This window comes from Equus przewalskii, chromosome 7 (genome assembly GCF_037783145.1).
Source record: "Equus przewalskii isolate Varuska chromosome 7, EquPr2, whole genome shotgun sequence".
Lineage (NCBI taxonomy): Eukaryota > Metazoa > Chordata > Mammalia > Perissodactyla > Equidae > Equus > Equus przewalskii.
The window spans coordinates 68,640,525-68,665,947 of NC_091837.1; the positions used below are offsets into that span (position 1 = coordinate 68,640,525).

The following is a 25,423-nucleotide window of genomic DNA, read 5'->3' on the forward strand; positions in this document are numbered from 1 at the left end:
AGAGCCGTTAAGATCCCTCCCAAACAATTCAGCATGTCAGGAATCTGTCAGTTCCTTTGTTTTTTTTCTGGGAATCATCCCATCCAGAGAACTCCATCCTCCAGCTCCAGTCTGGACCTGAGCCTCCCGCACAGTGGTCCCCTGGGATGTCTTACATCAGACCCTTTGTGTCCTGGATCCTGTACTACACTGGCTTCTATTGCTGCTGTAACAAACTACCACCAAACTAAATGCCTTAAAACAACACAACACAAACTTGTTAGCTTACAGTTCTGGAGGTCAGAAGTCTGAAATGGATCTTGCGGGGCTGAAATCAAGGTGTTGACAGGGTTGCATCCCTTCTGAAGACTCTAGGGGAGAAGAGAATCCATTTCTTTGCCTCGTCAGCTTCTAGAGCCCTCCCACCATCTTCCTCCATCTTCAAAGCCAGCAACTTCAGGAGAGTCCTTCCCACGCTGCGTCACTCCGACCTGCTCTTCTGCCTCTTTCTTCCACTTCTAAGGAAGCTCGTGATTACATGCGGCCCACTGGGATACCCCATGCTGATCTCCCTGTGGGAAGGTCAGTTGATTAGCAACCTTCATCCCCTTTTGCCACGTAATCTAACTTTTTCAAAGGCTCTGGGGTTTAGGATGCGGACATCTTTGGGGGCCATCATTTTGTCTACCACACAAACTATTCTCCTGTTGGTTTACTCTCTTGTTTCATTGGTACAAGGGTGCATAGGAGGAACATCATTCGAGACCATGTCTATCTGAACGACTTTATTCCCTCCCACTCTTGAGGGTCTGTTTGGCTGTGAATAGAAAACTAAATTGGAAACCACTTTCCCTTGGAAGTCTGAAGGTGCTGTCCCAAGGTCTTCTAGTTTCCAGGGATGCTGTTTGAAAGCCCAATTCTGTTCTGTGCTCCAACTTTCACATACAACTTACTTTTTTCCTCTCGGAAAGTTGCGTGAATCTCCTCTGTGCCGCGAGCCTTCTGAAACTCCACAGCGATGGGCCTTGTGGAGGGCCTGCTGCATTCACTGTGGTCCTTCAGGCGGTCTGGAAGCACGCCTCCTTCAGTCCTGGGAGCTTTCTCGTACAACTTCTCCGCTAATTTCCTCTCCGCAGGTGTCTTTGCTCTCTATTCCTGGAACCCCTACTGCCGGCCCTCCTGGGAGGAGCTTCTAATTTCCTTATTTTTTTCTCTCCTACTTTCTGCCTTGTTGTCCTCTTTTCCTACTCTCTGAGGAAGTCCCTCAACTCCCTTCAACTACCTTTCAAATCTTCGACCGAATTTTTAATTTCTGCTATTATATGTTTAATTTCTTAGAGTTCTTCCTTATCTTTGAATGCTCTTTTTTTATAGCCCCCTGTTCTCGTTTTATCGATGCATTATCTGCTTTTCTCTCTCTGAGGACATTAATTATAGTTTGTTGAAGTTTTCTTCTGCTCCAGGACCTGGCTCTAATCCTTCTGGCTCCTTCTTTTTTTCTTGTTAACTTGGGTTTTTTTTCTCTCTCTCTCTCTTGTTGGAGGTTTTCTTTTCGCAAATACAGGTGATCCTTGACCACCATTAATACTTAAGAGTGAGACGGGAAAAAGGTGGTGATTTCTCTATGGGGCATTAGGTACAGGTCTGTCATTTCTTTAGGGAACTGTATACATACACACACACTAGCATGTACATATACACATACAGATACACACAAACACATAAATATACATATACAAACATACATATACATACATACACACATACACACACATACACACACATACACATGTGCGTACACACATACAGACATGCACATATACATACACAAACACTCATCAATGTAATGTATGTGGAGGGTTTTTTCCTCTTGGGCTGATCAGTGTCCTTGCAAAGGAACCCTCCAGTCACCCGACCTTGGGACAGACTCTGGGCTGCCAGTTCTCCAGTAGCCCAAAGTGGAGAGGTGCTGAAGTCCCACCACTCAAATGCAGACTTTAAAGAAATTCATTCATTTTAAGTACAGTGTTCAAACTTGCCCTCAGTTGTACAGAGTGTGTCAGAGTCCAGAACTTCTCTAGATCATTTCCTTTTGAAGGAAAACCTCTGGTCTTTGACCAATGTGGAGAGGGGAAGTTGTGGGAGGGGATCTGGGTTCGTAATGATTTGTATTTTTTTGGTGAGGAAGACTGGCCCTGAGCTGACATCTGTTGCCAATCTTCTCCTTTTTTTTCTTTTCTCCCCAGTGCCCTAGTACATAGTTATATAACCTAGTTTTACGTCCTTCTAGTTCTTCTATGTGGGACGCTGCCTCAGTCTGTGCCCAGGATCCAAACCAGCGAACCCCAGGCTACATAAACAGAGCATGAGAACTTAACCACTACACCACCAGGCCAGCCCCTTAACAATTCTTCATGCAGATTTTCAACCAGTTCTCAAGCTTTCAAACCCATTCCTCACCTCACCTTCAGAAGTATATGCAACTCCCATTTCTGATCTGTTTGAGGGTTGGGGGGTTGGGCAGAGGGAATGCTTCTAGAGGCTTCTTCTCACTACTCATGCTTGGGTTTCAGCTCTCTTCTCTGCTAAAAGGGTAACCATCCCTCCATAGACTTCCCAGCCTCCACAGTTTTTCTGACATCTCTCACCTGCTGTCATCTCTTCTCCTGTTCTCATTGTCCTTGTGGTCGTGGGCTTTTGTCAATTTCCTTAAGGCCATGGGATGGGGAATGATTAGGAAGGAGGCAGAGATAAATGTGTGTGGCCAAGCCACCATAAATAACCGGAAGTCTCTCACTGATCTTTGGGCTGTACTGTTTCCGGTACATGAATCAGTCTGCATCCTGCTTGACACACCATTGCAACACAGGCTCCCCTCCACAGCTCAGGGCACACGCAGCCACATTGCCCACCCCTGCCTGGGCAGCCAGTTCCTAGCACACTGCCCATTTCAGGGTCCACAGGCCCCTCTCCAGCAGGTGCCGGGAGCATCCAGTAAGTTCTACTGACTTTTGTTAACAGCCTTCAGCTCCCTCTCCCATTTGAGGTGCTTCCCCACCCTATTCAAGTTGAGCATAATAATCCAGATGTCCCTGTCCACAGCAAGCAATGCTTCCACAGTGCAGACACCAAATCTCTTGGATTTTCCAAGAGACTCTGTTGAGTGGATCAGACATGAAGAGCCAGCACAGAGCCCTTTCACAGGCACAGGCTGCACAAAATCATCCACGTCTCCCACCTGGTCTCGTCTATGACCCCTTTCAGGTTCACATGTCAGAAAGTCCCACTCAGACATATTTTGTGACACACACTACATATTTGTCATGTTGAATGGCCCAGGACAGCTGGCGTTTGTGGTCCAGGCTGTACCTGGGAAAGACAAGGACAGCAAATAGAACCCCTGCCTAAAGAGACACACTCTTACTCAACACCAGGCGCATCAATACACCACCACACCAACACAAGCAGGGCAGGAATGAAACGTCTCATGCCATAGGCACCAGGTGTAAAATCTAGACCCAGAGGCTGCTTGCCAGTCTGTTACTGCACTTTTCTCATAAATAATATTAAAATCCACTGAGTCATTAGGATAGTCTTCCAGCAGAAAGATACTCTTTAGCAGGAATGCATCCTTTTACCAGAAACACCTCAGATAAGAAACAAGCATCCTGTGTCTCCACAGAAGTATGGCCCAGAGCTGCCACAGGCCATCTGCCCTCATCCTGGCTCAGTCTCTACACAATAGTAATCTAAATAAAGGCCCTGTAGTGCAAGCAGCCTCGGGGGTGGGCAAAAAGTGGGTGAGCTCCCTGTGGGGCAGTCAACATTCAGCATGAGTCCCCTCCTGCCGTCTTGAAAAGCAAGAAACACGGTCCCATTCACTGGAGAGAGGCCAGTGGTGAGCGGCTCATCATAGCACCATGCAGGGCGAGGCTGTTGCCTGGGGCACTGCCCTCCCAGAGCCCAACACAGATGCAGAAGGTGCCAAGAGCAGAACACGGTCAGCACACCTGTGCAGGCGAGCTCTGCTTTCCATACAAGATTGGATCTGAACATCCTAACACCTCAAATCTCATTTGAGCCCACTAAAAGCATTGTTATTTAAGAATGTCATTTTTGTAAAGTGAATCATTCTCCTTCCACAATCCCCTCTCCTCCCAGGACACAGAATTTATACGTTCTTCAGAGATTAGGATTCTGAACATCAGGCGTGCTGAAAAGGAGATTCACCCACTTTGGAATGATTTTTTTAAAACAATAACAATGATGATAAAGGAAGGTGCCCCCCTCTCCTGACAGCCATGCATAAGTGCCTGGAAGCAGTTAGAAGCCCGGGACAAAAACCCAGCGGCGTGCAGGCCACAGAAGGGGAGTCTTTGTCTCCTAATAAACTTGATCAAATCTCATCTGTCGTCCATTCTCACGATGACATCACCCCTGGCTCGGTCCCTGTCCATGCTCCGGCAAGTTCTTGACCAAGCCCCGGTGACTCACGAGTTTGGGTTTTCTGTGCATCTTCTTCCTTCCCCGTTCTGGAACCCTGCCCCTCTTCCCACCTGCGCTGCAGGTGTCCTGCCTTTGCTCCTGCCTCCTCCCTCTGTCTTTCCCAGAGCCACTTCCTTTGTCTTGGCCCCAGGCACCTCTTTCCTCTTTCTTTTAAAAATTCGTGATGAAATATTCCAGACATACAAAAAGGCATAAAAATAATATAACAAACACCTGTGTCCCCACCACTCGGCTGCATAAATAAAAGGCAGCTCTCTCTAATCCCAGGCCCACATCCCTCTCTGACACCACAATTCCTAGCAGCCTTTGTTCCATTCTTCCTTGGAAAAAGCCCAGGTTGCTGCATAAATCTGAGGCATACCCAGCTGTCACCTGGACTCTGTATTAATTCTTTCTCTGCCCTTCGTGGTGGCGTGCTGCTCTCCCAGCCCCCAGCCTGCCATCTCCCTTTATGATTTGACCGCTTCCCTATCCCAGAGGACAGTGGCTTGCCGGGGGTCCCTGCCTAGTTTGAAGTCACACGGGCAGGTCAGCAGAAAGGGGAGGGCTGGCCCACGGACTTTCATCCGGTGATGCCCCCAGGCAGGAGCACGTGCTTCCTTCCCACACTAGTGTGCTCCGCGACATTCACGGCCGCTTTATGCATCAGGCATGGTGCAGGGGCTGGGGAAGAGGGAGGACGCGGGACACTCTGCCTTCCACGGCCTTGCAGTCTCTTAGAGGCAACAGACATGTGCACAGAGGCAGCCTAAAGTCAAGTGGGCAGGGCTGGAATCCGGGGGATCTGCCTGTGCAGCGAGAATGCGAGCTGCCGAGGCCTGTGGGGACCGAGAAGGATTGGAGTCCAAGCTCAGAGGGTGAGTAGGATTGAGAGAGACAGAGAGGAATGAGTTGGACCTTCCAGGTGAGAGTAGGTGAACCAGTAGAGACAGTTGGGGATGGGCATGGGGGCAGAGAAGGGTTGCCCAGCCACGCTAGAGAGGATGGAGATGAGGCAGGCAAGACGAGCCCAGCTGGGTGGCAGTAGGCTAAGGGGGTGAATGTTGATGCTAAGAAAGCTAGGGCGCCCCACCTACGCCAGGCTGCCTGTGTTCTCAGATCCCTGGGGGAGGGGAGGGTAGGCGCTTGTCAGGGAGCCCTTTGTCACTGCTTCCTCACCCACCCTGCCCCACTCCACTGCACACAGCCCATGGTGGGATGCGGAAGGGCCGCACAGACTGTTGACTGCACTGTTGACATTGGTATGGTCTGGGCAGAGGTGGAAGGTGACTCGCTGGATACCCTCTCACCTAGAGCCTGTCCCAGGAGACAAAAGGCACCCTCACAGCCAGGAGTCTCCCCTGGGGCTTGGCACCCATGGCCCTGGGCCGGGGGCAGGGTTTAGGAGCCAGGGGTGCCTTCCTCACCTCCTCAGGAATCTCCAGACCAGAGTTCGCCACTGCCCCCCCGACCTGCACTCCTGGCCTGCCCTCCCCTCCACCCAGGCCCTGCCACTCACTCATACCCACCCGTGGCCCCAGCAAGATGGCCAGGCCCTGTGTCAAGCAAGCATGTCCTGGCACAGACATGTGGCTTTGGTGTCGTCTGCCTCTGCCATGTGAGTCTTCACTCTTGCTGCCCAAGGCCCTCATTTGCTGCCTCCCTCTGCTCTCACCTTCCTAGCAAAGTCCAGACTCCATTTGCTACAGTGAAGTGGCTGAAAACAATACAAAGTGTGTCTGTAAGGTGGTTATAAGTCAGCAAAGTCAGCCACAGCTCAAGGTGGTATCTCAGGCAGTAGCAGGAGGTGGGGAAGATGGCACCATGGCACCATGCAGGCCTTATGCCACCACATGCCTCACCGATGCTGAAGGTGGCAGGCTTCTCTGGGAGGGCTTTGCTTCACCCACCCCCCACCCCCCACCTTGGGAAACCTGAAAGCTGCTGAGAAGAAATTTACAGTATTGAGGCCATTTTAAGGATGCTCTGACGGCAAGAACAGGCCCTGAATAGCCAAAGCAATAATGAGAAACAAGGACAAAGCTGGTGGGATCACAATCCCTCACTTCAAAATATACTACAAAGCTATAGTAATCAAAACAGCATGGTTCTGGTACAAAAACAGATACACAGATCAATGGAACAGAATTGGAAACCCAGAGATAAACCCACACATCTATGGACAGCTAATCTTCAACAAAGGAGCCAAGAACATACAACGGAGATAGGAAAGTCTCTTCAATAAATGGTGATGGGAAAACTGGACAGTCACCCGCAAATGAATGAAAGTAGACCACTGTCTTTCTCCATGCACAAAAATAGACTCAAGATGGACCAAAGAATTGAAGGTAAGACCTGAAACCATAAAACTTCTGGAAGAAAATATAGGCGGTACACTCTTTGACATCAGCCTTAAAAGGATCTTTTTGAATACCATGTCTACTTGGACAAGGAAAACAAAAGAAAAAATAAACAAGTGGGACTTCATCAGACTGAAGAGCTTCTGGAAGGCAAAGGAAACCAGGATCAAAATGAAAAAACAACCTACCAACTGGGAGAAAATATTTGCAAATCATATATCCAACAAAGGGTTAATCTCCAAAATATATAAAGAACTCACACAACTGAACAACAAAAAAACAAACAACTCAATCAAAAACTGGGCAGAGGAGGGGCCCACCTGGTGATGCAGTGGTTGAGTTCACACGTTCCACTTCGGCAGCCTGAGGTTCCAGTTCTGATCCAGGGTGTGGACCTATGCACTGCTTGTCAAGCCATGCTGTGGCAGGCGTCCCACATATAAAATAAAGGAAGATGGGCACAGGGCAAAGGAAGATGTTAGCTTAGGGCCAGTCTTCCTCAGCAAGAAAAGGAGGATTGGTGACAGATGTTAGCTCAGGGCTAATCTTCCTCAAAAAAATGGGCAGAAGATACTAACAGATATTTTTCCAAAGAAGATATACAGATGGCCAAGAGGCACACGAAAAGATGCTCAACATCATTAATCATCAGGGAAATGCAAATCAAAACTATACTTAAATATCACCTTACACCCGTTAGAATGGCTATAATCACCAAGACAAAAAAATAACAAATGTTGGAGAGGTTGTGGAGAAAAGGGAACCCTCACATGCTGCTGGTGGGAATGCAAACTGGTACAGCCACTATGGAAAACAGTATGGAGATTTCTCAAAAACCTAAAAATAGAAATACCATATGAGACAGCTATTCCACTACTGGGTATTTAACCAAAGAACTTGAAATCAACAACACGAAGAGACGTATGCACCTCTATGTTCATTGCAGCACTATTCACAACAGCCAAGATGTGGAAGCAACCCAAGTGCCCATCGACTGACGAATGGATAAAGAAGATGTGGTGTATATATACAATGGAATACGACTCAGCCACAAAAAAAGACAAAATCGTCCCATTTGCAACCACATGGATGGACCTTGAGGGTATTATGTTAAGTGAAATAGGCCAGACAGACAAAGACAAACACCACAAGATTTCAGTCATATGTGGAATATAAACAAACTTAACGGACAAAGAGAACGGTTTAGTGGTTACCAGGGGGAAGGTGGTTGGGGGGTGGGCAGAAGGGGTGAATGGGGCACATTCATATGGTGTCTGACAAATAATAATGTACAACTGAAATTTCACAACGTTATAAACTATTATGACCACAATGAAAAAAAAACGAATGCTCCAAGATGTAGACAAATGGACTTTGTCATACCCTTCTGGTTCTAGAAACACACTCTGGAGATGCCAACAGCAGGCCCTCGGTTGCTTTGTTTCTCTGTGACCCTCTCGGGGTTGAACCTTTGGGTACCTCCTCCCTCAGGAGCTGGAGCATCGGCCTCATCCTCTGCCCCACTGTCTGGGTTGGCTGTTCCTGTGGTCCTGTGCTTAGCTCCACCACAGCACCCACTGCACCATCTTGTGAATCACTCCTGAAGGCAGGAGATGTCTTACTCATCTTTATATCCCCAGCATCCAGCCACAGGAGAGGCCCTCCATAAATGTTAATGGAGAAAGGACCATCCCCCGGGTGGTCTTTGCATGACAGGGTTGAGAGGAAAGCCTCTGAGGAGGGGGGTCTCCTCTACTCAAGATTTCTCTGGTGATTTTTCAGTGACATCTGTAGGCCCTCCTGGACCATCTTGCATGGGTCTCTGAGCCTAAACCAGGTGTCCCAACCTATCAACCACAGTGTGAGGCCACCCTGCACACCTGGTAGACAGGAGTCCTCACGCCTGCTCTCCAAGGTGCCCACCCTCTTTTGCATCCCTTCCATCCCTGATTTACACCCAGGCCACTCCACAAAGTCGCACTCTCCAGTGCAGAGAGGATGCTCCGATATGGTCCCTGAAAAGACAGCAGACACACTGGGGGTCTAGGCCCCTCGGCTCCACCCACCCAACTCTTCCCATGCCCAAGCTCTTGCTCAAGACCCACCTTCCTTGTGAACCTTCCCAACCCCTGATCCATACTGATCTGTCCAGCTAAATACTCACTGCTCTTACTATCTCCACTGCTTGCTTGGCCACTAATCATGAATGTTTCCTTCTGGACTGTCTCTAAGGTAGAGCCTCAGAGCTGGACGGCACTGTAGAAACGACTAATTCCTCCTTAGAATTTTGCTTGGAGGCAAGGCCCGTGCAGAGTGGGATGGCTCCCCTGGGAAGGCTTTGAGCTCATTGGTGATAGAACCAGAACTCGAACCCAGGTCTCCTGACTCCACTTTAGGGATCCCTCCCCCTCATGGAGCTTGGGTTTTGCTTCCTTATCTACAGCACAATCCTGGAAGATAAGGACCATGCTGCCTACGGGAGCACCAAGCATAGGGCTGCCCAGACTAGGACCTAGGTGAATATTTGGAGAGTGGTTATGCTATGTATTCCAAGGTCCAAAGTGACCTCCACACACCCACTCTTCAGTGTCAGCGTGCCCTTCTTTGCCAACACAGCGCAGCCCACACCAGAACCTCCCACAGACACCCAGCTGAGATCCCGCAGACAAGAGGGGGGTGTGTAAATTTCATCTCCTTCTGGCCCACTGGTGATTTTCACTTGCTTCTGCCTGATTGTTCTTAGCCACTAGGCAAAGAGGTAAGTACTCATGTTAATGGCAGCAAGGGACTGGAAACAATAAAAAAAGTAGCCCAGTTTGGGGGTGGGGCAGGGAGCAGCCTTGAGGGGGTTTATACCCGCCTAGGGATCAATGATCAGGGTCCCCAGGACCCGGGGGGACATCCCTGTTTCCCCTCCTCTTGCTGTGGGAAGATTTTCAGGACATCCAGTAAGCATTCATTGCGGTGTAGCATTCTACAGAAGGGGTTGGTGGGGGGGGGCTCTCCCCCAATCAGTTACCATTTGGTTAGAACAATACTAGAAATAGTAAATTAATTTAGCAAGGTAGCTAGCTACAGGGTCAATAATCAAAAGTCAATTGCAGGGGCTGGCTCAGCGGCGCAGTGGTTAAGTGCGCACGTTCCGCTTCGGTGGCCCGCGGTTTGCCAGTTCAGATCCTGGGTGCGGACACGGCACCGCTTGACAAGCCATGCTGTGGTAGGCATCCCACACATAAAGTAAAGGAAGATGGGCACAGATGTTAGCTCAGGGGCCAGTCTTCCTCAGCAAAAAGAGGAGGATTGGCAGCAGATGTTAGCGCAGGGCTAATCTTCCTCACAAAAAAAAAGTCAATTGCATTTTCTACAGACTAATAACAAACAAATGGAAGACAAAAATTTTTTAAATAGCACTTACAATAACATCAAAAGAAAATTTAAATACTGAAGAAATAAGTCCAATGAAATAAGGGTATAGCCTCTATACTGAGAAGTATAAAACAACGCTGAGAGAAATTAAAGACTTAAACGAATGAAGGTACTATGTTCCTGGAGTGAAAGGACCAGTAGCATCAAGATGTCTCTTTTTCCCAATGTGATCTATAGATTCAGTGCCAGTCTAATCAAAACCCCAGCAGATTTGTCCACATGTGTTTGTGTATATGAAACTGAGAAGTGACTTAAACATTACATGGAAACGCAAAGGACCTAGAAGAGCTGAGGCAACGTTGAAGAATAAAGCTGGAGAAACGCCGCTACCAGATAGCAGGACTCCTCCCATAAAGTTTCAGTAACGAGTCAGAGTGGTAAGGGTGCAAGGACAGACAGTAGGCCAATGAATAGAGTCCAGAAATAGACACATTCACATCGGGCCACTTATGACAAAGGCTCCACTGCAATTCATGGAGGAAAGGCTGGTGTTTACAATAAAGGGCGCCGAGTCAACCAGATATCTGTATTAAACACATAAACCTTGATCTTTTCCTCACACTAAAAAAAAAAATTAATTTGAGGTGGATCATAGACCTAAGCATGAAAGGGAAAACAATAAGCTGCTAAAAGAAAATGCAGGAGAATATATCTTCAGGACCTGGGTAGGCAAAGAGGTTCCTTAAGCAGGACAGGAAAAGCACTAACCAAAAACAAAAAGACTGATCGATCAGACTTTATTAAAATTAAGAACATCCGTTAATGAAAAGACACTGTTAAGAGAGTAAAAGGGCAAGCCACAGAGAAAAGATATATGACAGAGAACTGATATCCAGAATACACAAAGAAAGCCTGCAAATAAGAAAAATACGCACATACCAATTAAAAAACAGGAAAATATTTAAAAAGGTACTTCACAAAAGAGGATATCAGTAAACATACAAAATCATGCAAATGCAAAATAAGACCACTGTGATATGTCAATCAGACTGGCTTTCACGTACCAGAATGGCTAAAATGAAACACCAAGTGTGGTGAGAATGTGGAGCAGTTTAACTCTCTTAAATTCCTGGTCGGAAGGTAAATCTGTACAACAACTTCAAAAACATGTTTGGCAAGACTTATGAAAGCTAAACATACGTATACCATATAACTCAGCAATTCCACTCTGAGGTATATATGCAACAGAAATGACATTTACGTACACCAAAAGACATCAATAAGATTGTCCATGGAAACTTTTTTCAAAATAGTCTCAAACTAGAAGTGACCCACGTGTCTCTCAACAATAGAATGGGTGAATAAACTGTGCTAGAGTCAACCATGAATACTATAGAGCAACAAAAAAGAACGAACTTCTGACATATGCTCCCACCTCGATAAATCTCATGGATATAATAACGCTAAGTGAAATACAAAAGGAGTGAATATGGCACGGCTCCATTTATATGAGCTCAAGATAGCAAAACTATTGTATGATGATAGAAATCAGGGTAGTGATTCCTCTTCCGAAAGTAGGGACCAGAAGGAGGCAAGAGGAAGCCATCTGGAGGGCTGGAAATGTTCTTGAACATGATCATGGTTTGATTACAAGAGCCTTTCCTTGTGTAAAAACTCTTCAAGCTGTACATTTAAGATTTGGGCACTTCACCAAGAAGGTCGGGGGAGGTTGAGTGGGCAGGTGTGGGGAGGACAGGAGTGCAATGGGAAGGCAGGAAAAGAATAAGGCAGGACCAGTCAGGGTCACACTGAGGGCTGAAGCTGGCCTTGGGGGTCTGCCCTGCTCCTAGGAGCCTTGGGGAACAAACCAGGATTTCAGTAAACAGGTTAATGCGTCAGGGTCAGTCCCAAGAATAAAAAGGCCCCTTTTGCCTGCACCAAGTCCACTTTGAAAAGACAAGTAAGCAAGAGTGGCTTTTGGAGAGGGGTCATCAAGCGCAGCCACCGTGCGGACTGTGCACAGATACAGCCACAGCGGGTGATAGACACCTCTATTTTGGCCCCAGTTTGCATCAAGAGCTGGCTGCTCTAGAGGAAATTAATAAAATGAGTTTTTATTTCTTCCTTTTTTTAAAAAAAAAACCCATTTGCAAACTCACATCTCTCTAACTTCTACTTATTCCCCAGGAGAGAAAGAAGGAAAATATCTCAGCTGGCACTGAGCCTGCAGCTTCACCCAGATAAGAGAGATGCTGCTTTACATTCCATTTAACTCCTGCAGGCTCCTCAACATCTCCACCCACTAGATGTGGAATTTGTCACCGCCCCAGGAGGGCTTTGTCAGCACTTCTTTTCATCTGTGCCTGACCTGGAAGCCCCTGGCAACTGGGCTATCTGCCCCCTTCCCGCCATCTCAGACTCCTGGCGGCAGAAGGACGGCTTACGTGTGTCACTTCCCTATTTGCTCCTCCTTTCCCCACTTAGGTTGTGACGTGTTGATGTTTGTTTGCTCTGAGCAATCCAGCAATCTGGTTTTATCCACCCCCCCCCCACCCCGCCCTAGCCCAGTCTCTTCTATTAGGGTGGCTCTGGAAGTCTGTTATTTAGATTTGCTCTCCATCTGTCCCACACTCAGTGTTGCTGTTCTCCATGTTATACTGTTTAAAAATAAAGTCGAAAAAGTAACAACTAAATAGATGACAGCCTGGCAAAAACAGCAGCTGTTGCCCATAAGGCAAAATAGAAAATATTCTCCTGGATACATCTATAGAGAGATGGATATTACAGAAGCAGAGGGAAAAGAAAGAGGTCTCACCCAGTGCAATAGCATTTAACCCTCTCTGAGGCCGAGGAGGTGATGGATGCTCCATGCTGGCACTGTTTCTCAAGTCCTTGGGCTCAAAACATGAATGTGCGGAGATGAAGAGTCTGAAGTGGTGTTGGGAACCTCCGTGAGATGAGTGTTTGCATTCTGACCACAGGTACAAGTCAGATCCAAGTCAAGTCAACAAGTCCTGACGCTGGAACAGATACAACGATGAATTTCCCGTGAATTCTGCCCTTGACAAACTTAAAGTTTAGTTGAGTTAGCACAACACAAAGTTACCAAAAGTTCACAATAAAATTCACTTAAAAATCCAAGTCCTAGGACACCAACAAGCACAAATGACAAAAGAAAAAATAAATTGGACCTCTTCAAAATGTAACTTTTTTGCTCAAATGGACGTCATCAAGGAAGTGAAAAGATAACCTACAGAATGGGAGAAAATATTTCCAAGTTATACAGCTGATAAGGGGTTTATGTCTAGAATGTAGAAAGACATTTTAGAACTCAAAAATAAAAAGACAACCCAATTTTTAAAACATGGTCAAAGGGTTGGAATAAACATTGCTCCAAAGAAGATTTATAAATAGCCAATAAGCACATGAAAAGATGCTCAATATTATTACCCACCAGAGAAATGCAAATCAAAACCACAATGCGACACCACTCCACACCTGTTAGGATGACTGAAATCGAGAAGTCAGCTAATAAGAAGAGTTGGCAAGGATGTGGAGAAATTGGAGCCCTCACACACTGCTGGTAGGATGTAAAATGCAGCACCTTTGGAAAACAGTCTGGCAGTTCCTCAAACGGTTAAATACAGAGTTACCATGTGATCTAGCAATTCCACTCCCAGGTATATACCCAAAAGAATTGAAAATATGTGTCCACACATAAGCTTGTACATGAATATTCAAATCAGCGTTATTCAAAATAGTCAAATGTGAAAACAAATGTCCATCAACAGATGAATGGATAAATAAAATGTGGTATATCTATACAGCGGAATATTATCCAGCCATAAAAAGGAATGAAGTTCTAATATATGCTGCAACATGGATGAATCTTGAAAACATTATGCAAAGTGAAAGAAGCCAGTCACAAAAGCCCACATATTGCATGACTCCATTTACATAAAATGCCTAGAAGTGGCAAATCCATAGAGAGAGAAAATCCATTAAGTGGTTGCTAGGGGCCTGAGGAGGGGACGATGTGGAGTGACTGCTAATGAGTAGAGGGTATGTTTTTGGGGGTTGATGAAAATGTTCTAGAATTAGATAGTGGTGATGGTTGCAAGCCTTATGAGTATACTAAAAACCTTTGAATTACATGCTTTAAATGGATGAGTTGCATGATATATGAATTATATCTCAATTAAGCTGCCTTTCAAAATCCATAAAGTTTACATACAGAGGCAAAAGACTCAGAATATTCAACTCAACATTGAAGAAGAACAAAGTCGAAGGACTGGCACTACCTGACTTCAAGACTTACGATAAAGCTATAATAATCAGGACAGTGTGGTATTGATGAAAGAACAGAGAAATAGATCGATGGCACAGAATAGAGAGTTCAGAAATAGATTCACATAAATATAGTCAACTGATCTTTGATAAAGGAGCAAAGGCAATATAAGGAAAAAAAGACAGTCTCTTCAACAAATGGAGTTGCAACAACTGGACGTTCACATGCAAAAAAATGAGTCTAGATACAGACCTTATACCTTTCACAAAAATTAACTGAAAATGGATCATAGACCTAAATGTGAGAGGCAAAACTATAAAACCCCTAAAAGATAACAGGAAAACACCTAGATGATCTTGGACTTTTTAGATACAACACCAAAGGCATATCCATGAAAGAAACAATTGATAAGCTGGACTTTGTTAAAATAAAAAACTTCTGCTCTGTGAAGTACAATGCCAAGAGAATAAGAAGAAGCCACAGACTGGGAGAAAATATTTCAGAAAGTCACATATGATAAAGAACTGTTATTCAAGATGCACAAAGAACCCTTAAAATTCAATAATAAGAAAATGCACAACCTGATTACAAAACAGGCAACACATCTGAACAGACACCTCACCAAAGAAGATATACAGATGGCAAACAAGCATATGAAAAGATTGTTCAACATCATGTCATTAGAGAACTGCAAATTAAAAGAATGAGATATCGCTATACATTTACTAGAATGGCCAAAATCCAAAACATTGACAAGCTCAAATGCTGGTGAGGATGTGGGGCAAGAGGAACGCTCATTCATTGCTGGTGGGAACGCAAAACAGTACAGTCACTTTGGAAGACAGTTTGGCAGTTTCCTACAAAACTAAAAATACATTTACCATATGATCCACCAATCATGCTCTTTGGTGTCTACCCAAATGAGCTGAAAACTTACGTCCATACAAAAACCTGCACGCAGATGTTTATGGCAGCTTTATTCATAACTGCCAGACCTTGGAAGCAACCAAGATGTCCTTCAGTGGGCGAATGGATAAATAAACTGTGGTCCATCCAGACAATGGAATATTATTCAGCGCTAAAAAGAAATGAGCTATCAAGCCATGAAAAGACATGGAGAAAACTTAAGTGCATATTACTAAGTGAAAGAAGCCAATCTGAAAAGGCCACATACTGTACAATTCCAAATATATGACATTCTGGAAAAGGCAAAACTATGGAGACAGCAAAAAAACATCAGTGATTGCCAGGAGTTAGTGGGATGGGAAAGATGAGTAGACAGAACACAGAGGATGTTTAGGGCAAACCACTCTGTATGATACCATAATGGTGGATACATATCATTATAAGTTTGTCCAAACCCACAGAATGTACAACACCAGCAGTGAAATGTAATACACTATGGACTTGGGGTGATTACATTGTCGATCTAGGTTCATCAGTTGTAACAAACATACCCTCTGGTGGAGCCTGTTGATAATGGAGGAGGCTGGACATGGTTGGGGACAGTGGGTGTACGGGAATTTTCTGTACTTTCTGTTCAGTTTTGCTGTGAACCCAAAAGTGTTCTTAAAAATCAAGTTTACTAATTAAAAAAAAAAAGTCCAAGCCAAGAGAAGAGATGGGACAAGTTAGTTTATGATTCCTCGCTGAATGACTGGTACAGACACTCAGGAGTAATGACATTCAGGAGGTCAGAGCAGAGAAGGCTTCCATCCCAGACAAGCGGAGCTTGGGCTAGGTCTGGAAGAAGGGGTAGGATTTGGAAGGGAGAGTTAATCCAGGTGTGGGACACAGACTATAGGCCAAGTTCAGGGGATGACACAAGTCCTCCTCTCTGCCCCCACAGGTTGGACCACCAGCATGTGCGGGAGCGACAAAGCCGCTAAGACCCACCTCATGAGGTCTGGCTCCGACACACAAAGGAGGGCCTCTCCTCTGCCCAGTGAGAGAAGCTTTGCTCTCGTCCCAGGAGGGTCCAGTACTCCCTTCACCCAGAGAAAATATTCCCTTCTCAGATGGAATAACGTGGTCCCCATGGTGAGGGGCTGGCCTGACTTTGACTCACTTATTTGTCAGGGACACCCCAAAGTGGTGCAAATACAGCATGAAGGAGACACACAAGAGACCTTGAAGCTTGCAAGGAAGGGGACACAGACAACAAAGGGCAGAGCAGAGGCGTGAAGTGCTCTTCCAGGACCAAAGCAGAGTGGTGTTGAGCTGATGGTGGCGACTCTGGACTGGTGGTCAGGGAAGGACATCTGAGCAGAGACCTGAATACCGAGAAGGAGCAGCCTGGGAGGGTGGAACACTGTTCCACCAGCAAGAGCAGCAGGCTCAGAGACCTTTGGAAAATGAGGCTGGTGTGTCAGAGGAACAGAATGCACGCCTGGGGGCCTTTATGCCCTGCACATAATCCTAAATCTCAGTGTCCCCTAACTTTCTCAATCTTCAGGGCCTTTTTTTGACTACACAGGTGCCTTGGGTTTGTCAATCCTCAAACCACGCAATGTCAAGAAGTTCACTTGGCCAGAGAGCCCACTCCAGCAGAGACTTTATGAGGCTCTCATCACTCCCGAGGGGACGTTTTCACAATTTGACTAGCAGAGCGGGACCCGCTCCTGCCCTGGTCTTCACTGTCTCCAACGGCCTCTCCCTTGTGCACTGGGGGACAAAACGGCTCGGACTGTCGCCTCCTGCGAACGCTTCCATGAGAAGGCTCCACATTCGTTAGCACCCCGTTACTCTTGACACAAATGAAGAAAACACCTTCACTACATCAAATCTGAAAAGAAAGCAGCTAAATTTTAGACAACAGTGAGGAGAATAGGGCACAGAAAGCCTGTGCTTGAGCCAAATTTATTAACCCCTCTTTTGGGCGCTGGTTCTAGCTGTTCTGAACTAAAAAGCAGTGACTCCCACGTGGTTAAAGAACATGCCTGAGAGTTTGCCAGGCCGGAGAACATGCTGGGGTGGGAATGGGCACCCAAGTAAGAGGAGAAGTGTTTCATGGGCCACGTCAGAGTGCAGGGCCCTTCCTGGGCTGAGCTCCCAAGTGTGGGTGGCTCACGGAGCTGTCAAAGCGTAGGGCTGGGATGAAAAATGGCCTCCAACACACACAGCTGTGACAACGTGTGTGGCACATGAAGGACTAGGTGAGTCAAAAGGTACTTGGACACGCACCAGCCCACCCCGCGGTGACGGCGTGGGCCTCCTGTGCGGGCGCAGACCGAGCATGAGCACCGGGAGGCCTCTGACGCTCCCTGGTGCCACCGCACAGTGTTGGCCTGGAAAGGCTGGTGGCTTCTATTTCTCCAAGTCTATTTTTACATTGTGGAAAAATATAGATCACATAAAATTTACCATTTTTAAGTGTACAATTCAGAGGCATGAAGTACATTCACGTTGCTGTGCAGCCATCGCCGTCCTCCACCTCCAGACCTTTGCCATCTTCCCGATCTGATACTCTGTCCCCATTAAACAACAACTCCCAGCCCACCCTCCCCCCAGCCCCGGGCAACCACCACTCTACTTTCTATCTCTGGGAATTCAACTACTCTAGGTGCCTCCTCATATAAGTGGAATCATACAGGATTTGTCCTTCTGTGACTGGCTTATTTCACATAGCATACTGTCCTTAAGGTTCATCCGTGATGTAATGTGTGTCAGAATTTCCCTCCTTTTTAAGGCTGAATAATCTTCCATTGTATGCATTTACCACACTTTGTTTGTCCACTCATCCGTCGATGGGCGCTTGGGTTACTTCCACTTTTGCCTACTGTGAATAGTGCTGCTACAGTGGATGTACAAGCACCTGTTCAAGTCCCTGTTTTGGGTGATATACACCCAGACTGGGACTGCTGGATGATGTGATCTCCACTTTATTTTTAGCTACCCTATTGCATACATATGTTTTAGAAACTCAGAATGCCACCAGTTTGTTTGTTTTTGATTTTTCAAATGAGATCAGTATAAAATAATAAATACATTGATTAATAAATAAATCTCCTCTGAGATCTGGTTTAAAAGACCAGTTCCAATAATCCTGCTCAAGGAATCCTGCTCACTGCCATTATTCAATTGACAACCACAGACCCTTAGGGCCACATCCAAGCCGACTCTCCACTTGGTGCAAAGACCCCTCCACATGCATGGTCAGCCACACTGGGTGGGAGTACTCCCAGTGATGGGCGCTCACAACCTCACCAGGCAGCTAACTTCTCTGTGGGCAGCTTTTATTGTTTGCAAGTGCTTTCTCGTCCAGAAGAGAAATTTGTCTTCCCTAGTCAGCTAATAAGGAGGAAGAGCTATTCTGTGGATTTGCCTGGCACAGAGGAAGCCTGGGGGAACAGAGGAAGCCTCCAAGGGTCACGGTCTTGTGGCGAGAGTGACAGCTGACATAACTGAGGTTATATAACCAAACTGAGTAGCAACAGCTACACAGTCGATAGGAATTAAGGGAGAAAGATGTAGCTGGCTGGTCGTAGGTGGTCACTCCCTGGGGGATGAAGATGTGAGTTAGAAAGGAGGGTCTATACACCAACAACCCCAAATCTAGGTCTCCAGACCAGACTCTCTTGAGCCTTGGCTTGTTTCCAGAGTGAGTAGAAATCCTTTCCTCTGGCTCCCCATGCTGACCTCTGAGGCAAAACCAGGGGTCATTCTAAAATGCCCTCTCCGTCAGTCCATCCTGAGTCTGCCCAGCTCAGCTCCTGAACATCTGTGGAATCCATCCCTCTTCTCTATCCCATGGCCCCTTCCGCCATGAGACCCTCACCATCTGTTATGGGTTGAATCGTGTCCCCCGAAACCCACATGTTGAAGTCCTAACCCCCAGTACCTGTGACCATGACCTTACATGGAAATAGGGTCGTTGCAGATGTAATTCGTTAAGATGAGGTCATACTGAAGTGAGGTGGGCTTCTAGTCCAATTTGACTGGTGTCCTTATAAAAAGGGGAAATTTGGAAACAGACATACACACAGGGAGAACGCCGTGTGAACACGAAGGCAGAGATCTACAAGCCAAGGAACACCAAAGATTGCCAACTGTCTACCAGAAGCGAGGGGAGAAGCGAGGGACAGATTCTCCGCCACGGCCTCAGAAGGAACCAACTCTCACCATACCCTGATCTTGGACTTGCAGCTTCCAGAACCATGAGAAGATAAATTTCTGTTGTGTAAGCCCCGCAGCGTGTGGTGCTTTGTTACGGCGGCCCTCGCGAACTAATACGCCATTTCTCCCTGCACTTCTTTAGTGGTGTCTAAACTCTGCCTTCAAACCCTGCTGTTCTCCCTACCCTCATTTAGCCTCTGCACAATCATCAGAAACATTACTAAGGCACAGATCTGGTGCTGTCACCCACTGCTGACAGCCACGAGGCTTCTCCTACAGTGGAGCACAGACAAGTTCAAGGTTGGTTCAACTGTCGCTCCATCCTCCGCTCTACCGACAGCTCCCTCCAACCACAGTGAAGTCCTCTCGGTCCTCCGTGGGGGCCACACCGTCCTTCACACACCTCTTATCTTCTGTCTGGCCCTCCTTGTCCACCTGCAAAGCCCCTCTTCACCTCAGGAGACTTAGCAAAGCCTTTCCCCAAGGCCCCTGAGAGGGTCATGCTTCTCCTGCTGTGCCCATCCATCACAGCGCTGACCCTATGGCCCTGCCCTCACAGGGCTCTGTCATCTTGAGACTCCTACCTCTTGGCCAGTGCTGTCTGACTCGACTGGAGGGTGATGGCCTCAGGAGGTGGGGGAGCACCGGCTTTGTGTCTGCCCATGGCTCCTCTGAGGGCTTCCGTCTGGGGTAGTGTCCTTGTGGGACAGAGAACATGTGTTCACAACATCACTGTCCCAGAGGTGGCCCTAGGAGGAGCCACACCACTGCCAACTCAATGTACCAAGGTAGATAGAGGCCCAGTGAAGGGCAGGTGACACCCCAGTCATGGAGGCTGCCATCCCACCGTGGACAAGGATTCGGGCACTGTGCCTCTCTCCCACGCTGGCCCTGCACCTCCACGACCCTGTTTAAAATCAGCGTCTGAACAGCAGGGTTCCAGGGTGGCGTGCTGGCGCCAGAGCTTCCTCCCATTTCAGCTGCCCCTTGTAGAGTTCAGTCCCCAGCCCTCACCCCAGGCCTGGGCGGTCAGGTCACAGCCCATTCCATGTAGCATCCCCAGTGTTTCACAGAGAAGTGGTGCTCCCCAAAGTCTGCTGAATCAAAAAGAAAGGCAAGACTGTGGCCCGGCACACTCAAGAGGCCCTGGCTGATCACCTGCTCTCTCCCCAGGAGTGCCCCCTCTGTCCCACACACAGCATGGGGGTCAAGAGCAGATGTGCACTGCATTTCTCTGGTACCCTCCTAGAATGAAAGCTGTTCCAGGGCAGAGGACCCAGCACAGGCGGAGGCCTGAGGAAGGCCTTCAATACTCCCTTGTCGGAAGGAGCAAATGCATGAACAATGGGTGAAAGCTTGGGGGTCATCTGGCCCAGCCTCTCTCCACACAAGACAGACAGGCGATGCTGGTGAGATGCCTCTGGAGGGTCTAGTTTCGTCAAGGCCTCTGCTAGTAGTGAATCTATGTTGTTGATGTTTTTTAAGGTAAAAGCACATTTTCCCTTTATTCCCTTAAAACAGTTTGTTGTGTCCGCAGCATCCTGGATCTGCTCCCCTCTGTCTGAGAACTTCCCTTTCAGCTCAAGCCTTTGCTTCACTCCCGACTCCAGCCTTCCTTGTGAATTCCTGCCAAGGCAGTTGCTATTCACCTGGGCCCACCGCATGCATCCTACACCCTTCCCCTCAGTGCTCTAGCCTCAGGGGCTGCCCGGGCAGGAACTCAGCCGCTACCTGCCTGCTGAGAATGAAGGTCCTCTGTCACTGACCGCTCTCAGCAAAAGGCATGAAGCAAAAACTGTCCTGGGCTCTCCCTATCGCCCCGTTAGGCCCCAAACCCACTGTGTGCAGGGCCCTCACCCCATTCCTCTGGTTCACAGCAACTCATCTGCTAATTCTCGCCAACGCTTTATCATACTAACAGCCCCTGCCCCAAGACCCTTCCTGCTTATTGTCTCTTTCACCCTCAAGCTTAGAGCCTGACTGGGGGGCTGGGTTAAGATTCCCATTATCTCTGTTTTATAGATGCAGCGACAAGAGCCCGCAGAGGCAGTGCTGTCCCAGAGCAGGTCTCCCTATGCCTGGACAATTCCCCCTGCACTGGACACACTGCTGGCTCCCGCTCTCCCCAGACGCTGCCCTCATCTCAACCTCCTGGCAAAATCTGGCCTCGGCCAGCCAGAGAAAATAATAATGATGACAGTAACAACACTAATATCTAATGAGAGCTGACTGCATGCAAGGCCCTGGTCTAGGCATCTGCGCATTGTAATTCATGGATGCCTCACCATCTCCCCATGAGCCAGGCACTATCATTATCTCTATGTTCCAGGTGAGGACACTGCAGGGCACAGCTTAAGGATCTTCCCAGGTCACCCAGCCTGTAAGCGATGGGGAGAGGATTCAGGGCCAGGCAGTGGACTCAGAGCTCTGTGCACCCATCCACACTAGGAACCATTAACCCATGTGGGCTTACTCAGTTCGCATTTTAATGTGGGCTGATGCTTTCATCTGTAGAAAGAGCACCTTGAGTGGTGGAAAGGTAGGAGAAGAGAGACCTTTGAGTAAGGGGTTTCCTCCACTGCATTCCCCCTTGGCTCAGCCACAGTGGGTCAGAGCATTGAAGCAGCTGAGTGACTTGATCAGGTAACTGGTGTTTGGGTAACTGGTGTCAGAGCAGAGGGTGGGATGAATGGAGAGAGACAGAAGCGGAAAGACTGGTCCATTGCAATGGAGCCAGACTAAAGCTGAGGCATGTGGGTAAAGATGAGGCCCCCAAATCTCCTGTCATGGCCCCAGAAGATGCTCTGGCAGCTGGGGGTGCTGGCCAACATCTGCCCCACAAATTTCTGTCATCCGCAAACATGGTACAGAGCCTGCAGGCCTGCTCATGAGGCCCATTGCCTGCTGCTGACGGGCCTGGTGGACCTGACAACATCTGCTCCTGGACCAAAAAGCCAAGGCCCTGCTCCATCCAGTTCATGTAAGGGAGAGCTGCATGGGAAGGTGCCAGACCAGGAAGCGCGCTCGGCCGCCAGCCCCAGCTCCCTCTGAAGTCAACACAGTTAGGTTCACTTACGGTCGCGTTTAGCTTAACTATAACAAACACGATTGGATCATATTCAAATCAGGCGCAGACCCAGGACAGAGAGGAGATGAATGAATGCACATCAGCCAAGGGCCACTTTGCTGAGGCTGGAGTCCCAGCGTCAGCATCTTGGGTGGGAGCCTTGAATTTGCCCAGTGATGCTGGGTTACAGCTCAGACAATGGTTTACTTCCTCCCTACAGGTGTGGGGCAAGCAGGGCTGCCTCTAGGGAACAGGTATTTATTGAGTACCTAAGTGCCGGGCATCACGCTGAGTGAGGGGGATTTAACTCGGAACCCAAACTGCCAAGGACCAACCCACGGAGCTCCAGTTTTCACCAGCATGCTGCCTTACGTCCCAGGCACCCGGGATCCCAACTCTCAGACTTTTACATACAGTCCAGTCTTAAGTCCAGGTTCAGAGGGTCTCTGCCCAACCATACGGGAAAATAAATCAACCAACCAACAGCTGGCAATAATGATAGCTAAAGCTCATTAAGTGCCAGGTACTTTTCTAAGTGCTTTATGGGTGTTAACTTATTTAATCCTTGGAGCAAACCCATGAAGCAAATATTAAGTCCATTTTCCAGCTGAGACAATGGAGGCACAGAAAGGTAAAGAAACTTGCCGTGCACATTGAGCAAGCGGCAGAACCTGAGTCTGCGCCCCCTGCCTCCCAGCAGCACCCCTCGCCTTCCTGGCTCTCCAGCCCGTCATGTCCCTACTATATTTCCTCTATCCCTCCTGCATCCTGCCTCTAACCTGCATTCTGTGAGCCCAGGATGCAGTTAAGGCTGTGGATGAAACATACACAGCTAGTGCCTGCTCCCTGTGCTCCACCAGCTTCCACTCTGGATGACCTTGGAGATTAACCGACGCACGCGTGAGATCCTTGACCCATGAGGGACTGTGGCCAAAGCGCAGAAGAGTGTGGAAGGAGCCACTGCCTTGTGCTGAGAGCAGAACACCTTTTTCAAGAGTCCTGCATATTCAAAAGGCACGTTCATGTCTATTCTTTCTCACCGACCCTGAAGGTAACAAAGGCAGCCAGGTGCGGTCTCATCCCCATTTCTCGGATGAGAAAATCTAGGCTCGGGGAAGCTGGGGCCTTATGGAGAGGCTCCCAAAGCTGGTCCTGGACGCCTTCTCCAGGACAATTCCCAGCACATTATGTTTCCAGAAGAAAGGTGAGAGCCTTCCCACACAGACACAGGGCACAAGGGACTATTCCTGTTTTAATATGTATATATGTGACTGAGAAGGGACCATTCCCAGAATTTACTAGCAGCCCCCTACCCCAGAGGGCATGAGAAAGAGTTTCCTTCAGCTTTCTCATCACTCCACTGGACCTAGCAGGCAACCAGCTCTGGAAACCTTGCGTCCTGTGCTCTGCACCCAAAGGAATTCCTGGGGAAGCAGCTAGAAATCTGAGAGGGGAGGAAAGGAGACAGGGTGGAGCCAGAACATCTAAGTACTAAGGCCAGCACCACTACTTACTAGCTGTGGGCAAGTCAACTAACCTCGCTAGGCCTTTGTCTTCATCCATAAACTGGGAATAATCATAGTAATCATTCAGAGTTGCTGTGGATTACAGATAGTGTCTATAAAACCGCAAATTTTCCACAGAGCTTGGCACATAGTAAATACTCAGTAAATAATAGCTAAACAGCTTAATACATATTCTTTACGGTAAAGGGAAATTATAATGAAAAAATTAAACTGGGTTCCATATATTCTATTAATTCATGCAGCTACTTTTATTATACACATATTTGAAACATTTCCAACAGAATACAGGCTGGCCTTGTGACTTGCTTTCATCAACAGAATGCAACGAAAGCGACTTGTGTAACTTCTGAGCCTTAGGCTCAAGACGTCTTACAGCTTCTGCTGTCTCCCTCTTAGCATGTTGTCACCATCACATGAAGACACACAAGCTAGATTCCTTAAGGATGAGAGACACACAGAGAGAGAAGCCCAGGCACCTCAGACTGTCCCAACCGAGCCCAGACACGTGTGTGAGCCCAGCCAACACCACGTAGAGCCCAGCTCTAACTGCTGACCACAGAATAGCAAACACATAAATGAACATCATTTTAAGTCACTAAGTGTTGGGACTGTTTGTTACACAGCAGTAGCTACCCGATAGAGGTTGATCCAGGAAACATCCACAAAGTGTCCTTCCCAGGCTTCTCCATCCCAGGCTCTCAGGCAATGACAACTCCAAATGGCTACCCTCTCCTTCCATCTTAGTTCTCACTTTCTCTTAACATCTTAGACCTTAACACAGATGCGCCAATCAAGATGCTATGTTGTCAAAGCTGAGCATTCACATCTCAGTCAAATGCTCTTAAACAACAGGAAGGCTGGAAGGAGTGGCCTGTAGAGGCATCTGGGACCACCTCCCTTTGCTTCAAACTGAGAAAACTGAGGGCCAGGGATTTTAGATTGCGTGTGCACGACTCTCCTCTCCCCACCTGGACTGGAAGCACCTGTGGGTAAGTCATGTGTATCACACACCTCCGCGGCCTCCAGGCGCCATATGGGGCCTCACCCACAGAGGGAAGGCAGTATACGTTCCTTTAGGGAGTGACTGGTTAGCATACCACTCTGCACCCCTAAAGCACGGGGACAGCCGTCTGTCTCTCCGTCTCCAGCTCTGCGGAGAGCCATCCTCAGCAGAACCCTGACAGGGCTGTCTGGGCCAGGAGGGGTTGGACAAGCATTTGGGAATTGGAAGGCCACA

The 25,423-nt window shown here is 47.8% G+C and overlaps 1 protein-coding gene across 10 annotated transcripts in view; it reads right to left on the reverse strand.

The window, feature by feature from the left end:
- Positions 1-25,423, reverse strand: part of ZBTB7C (zinc finger and BTB domain containing 7C) — a 348,164-nt gene that overhangs the window by 157,694 nt on the left and 165,047 nt on the right. Inside the window, exon 3 of one of the 10 annotated variants that reach the window (XM_070630133.1) lies at positions 13,006-13,210. The exons of 8 other annotated variants lie outside the window; for them this stretch is intronic. Coding sequence is in view for 1 of the 2 variants with exons in the window: in XM_070630127.1 (XP_070486228.1) it covers positions 13,006-13,060 (55 nt within the window). In the remaining variant the exon portion in view is untranslated. Of the gene's footprint in view, positions 1-13,005; positions 13,211-25,423 lie in introns of those variants that run through there. One more of the 10 variants, XM_070630127.1, reaches the window with a different exon arrangement.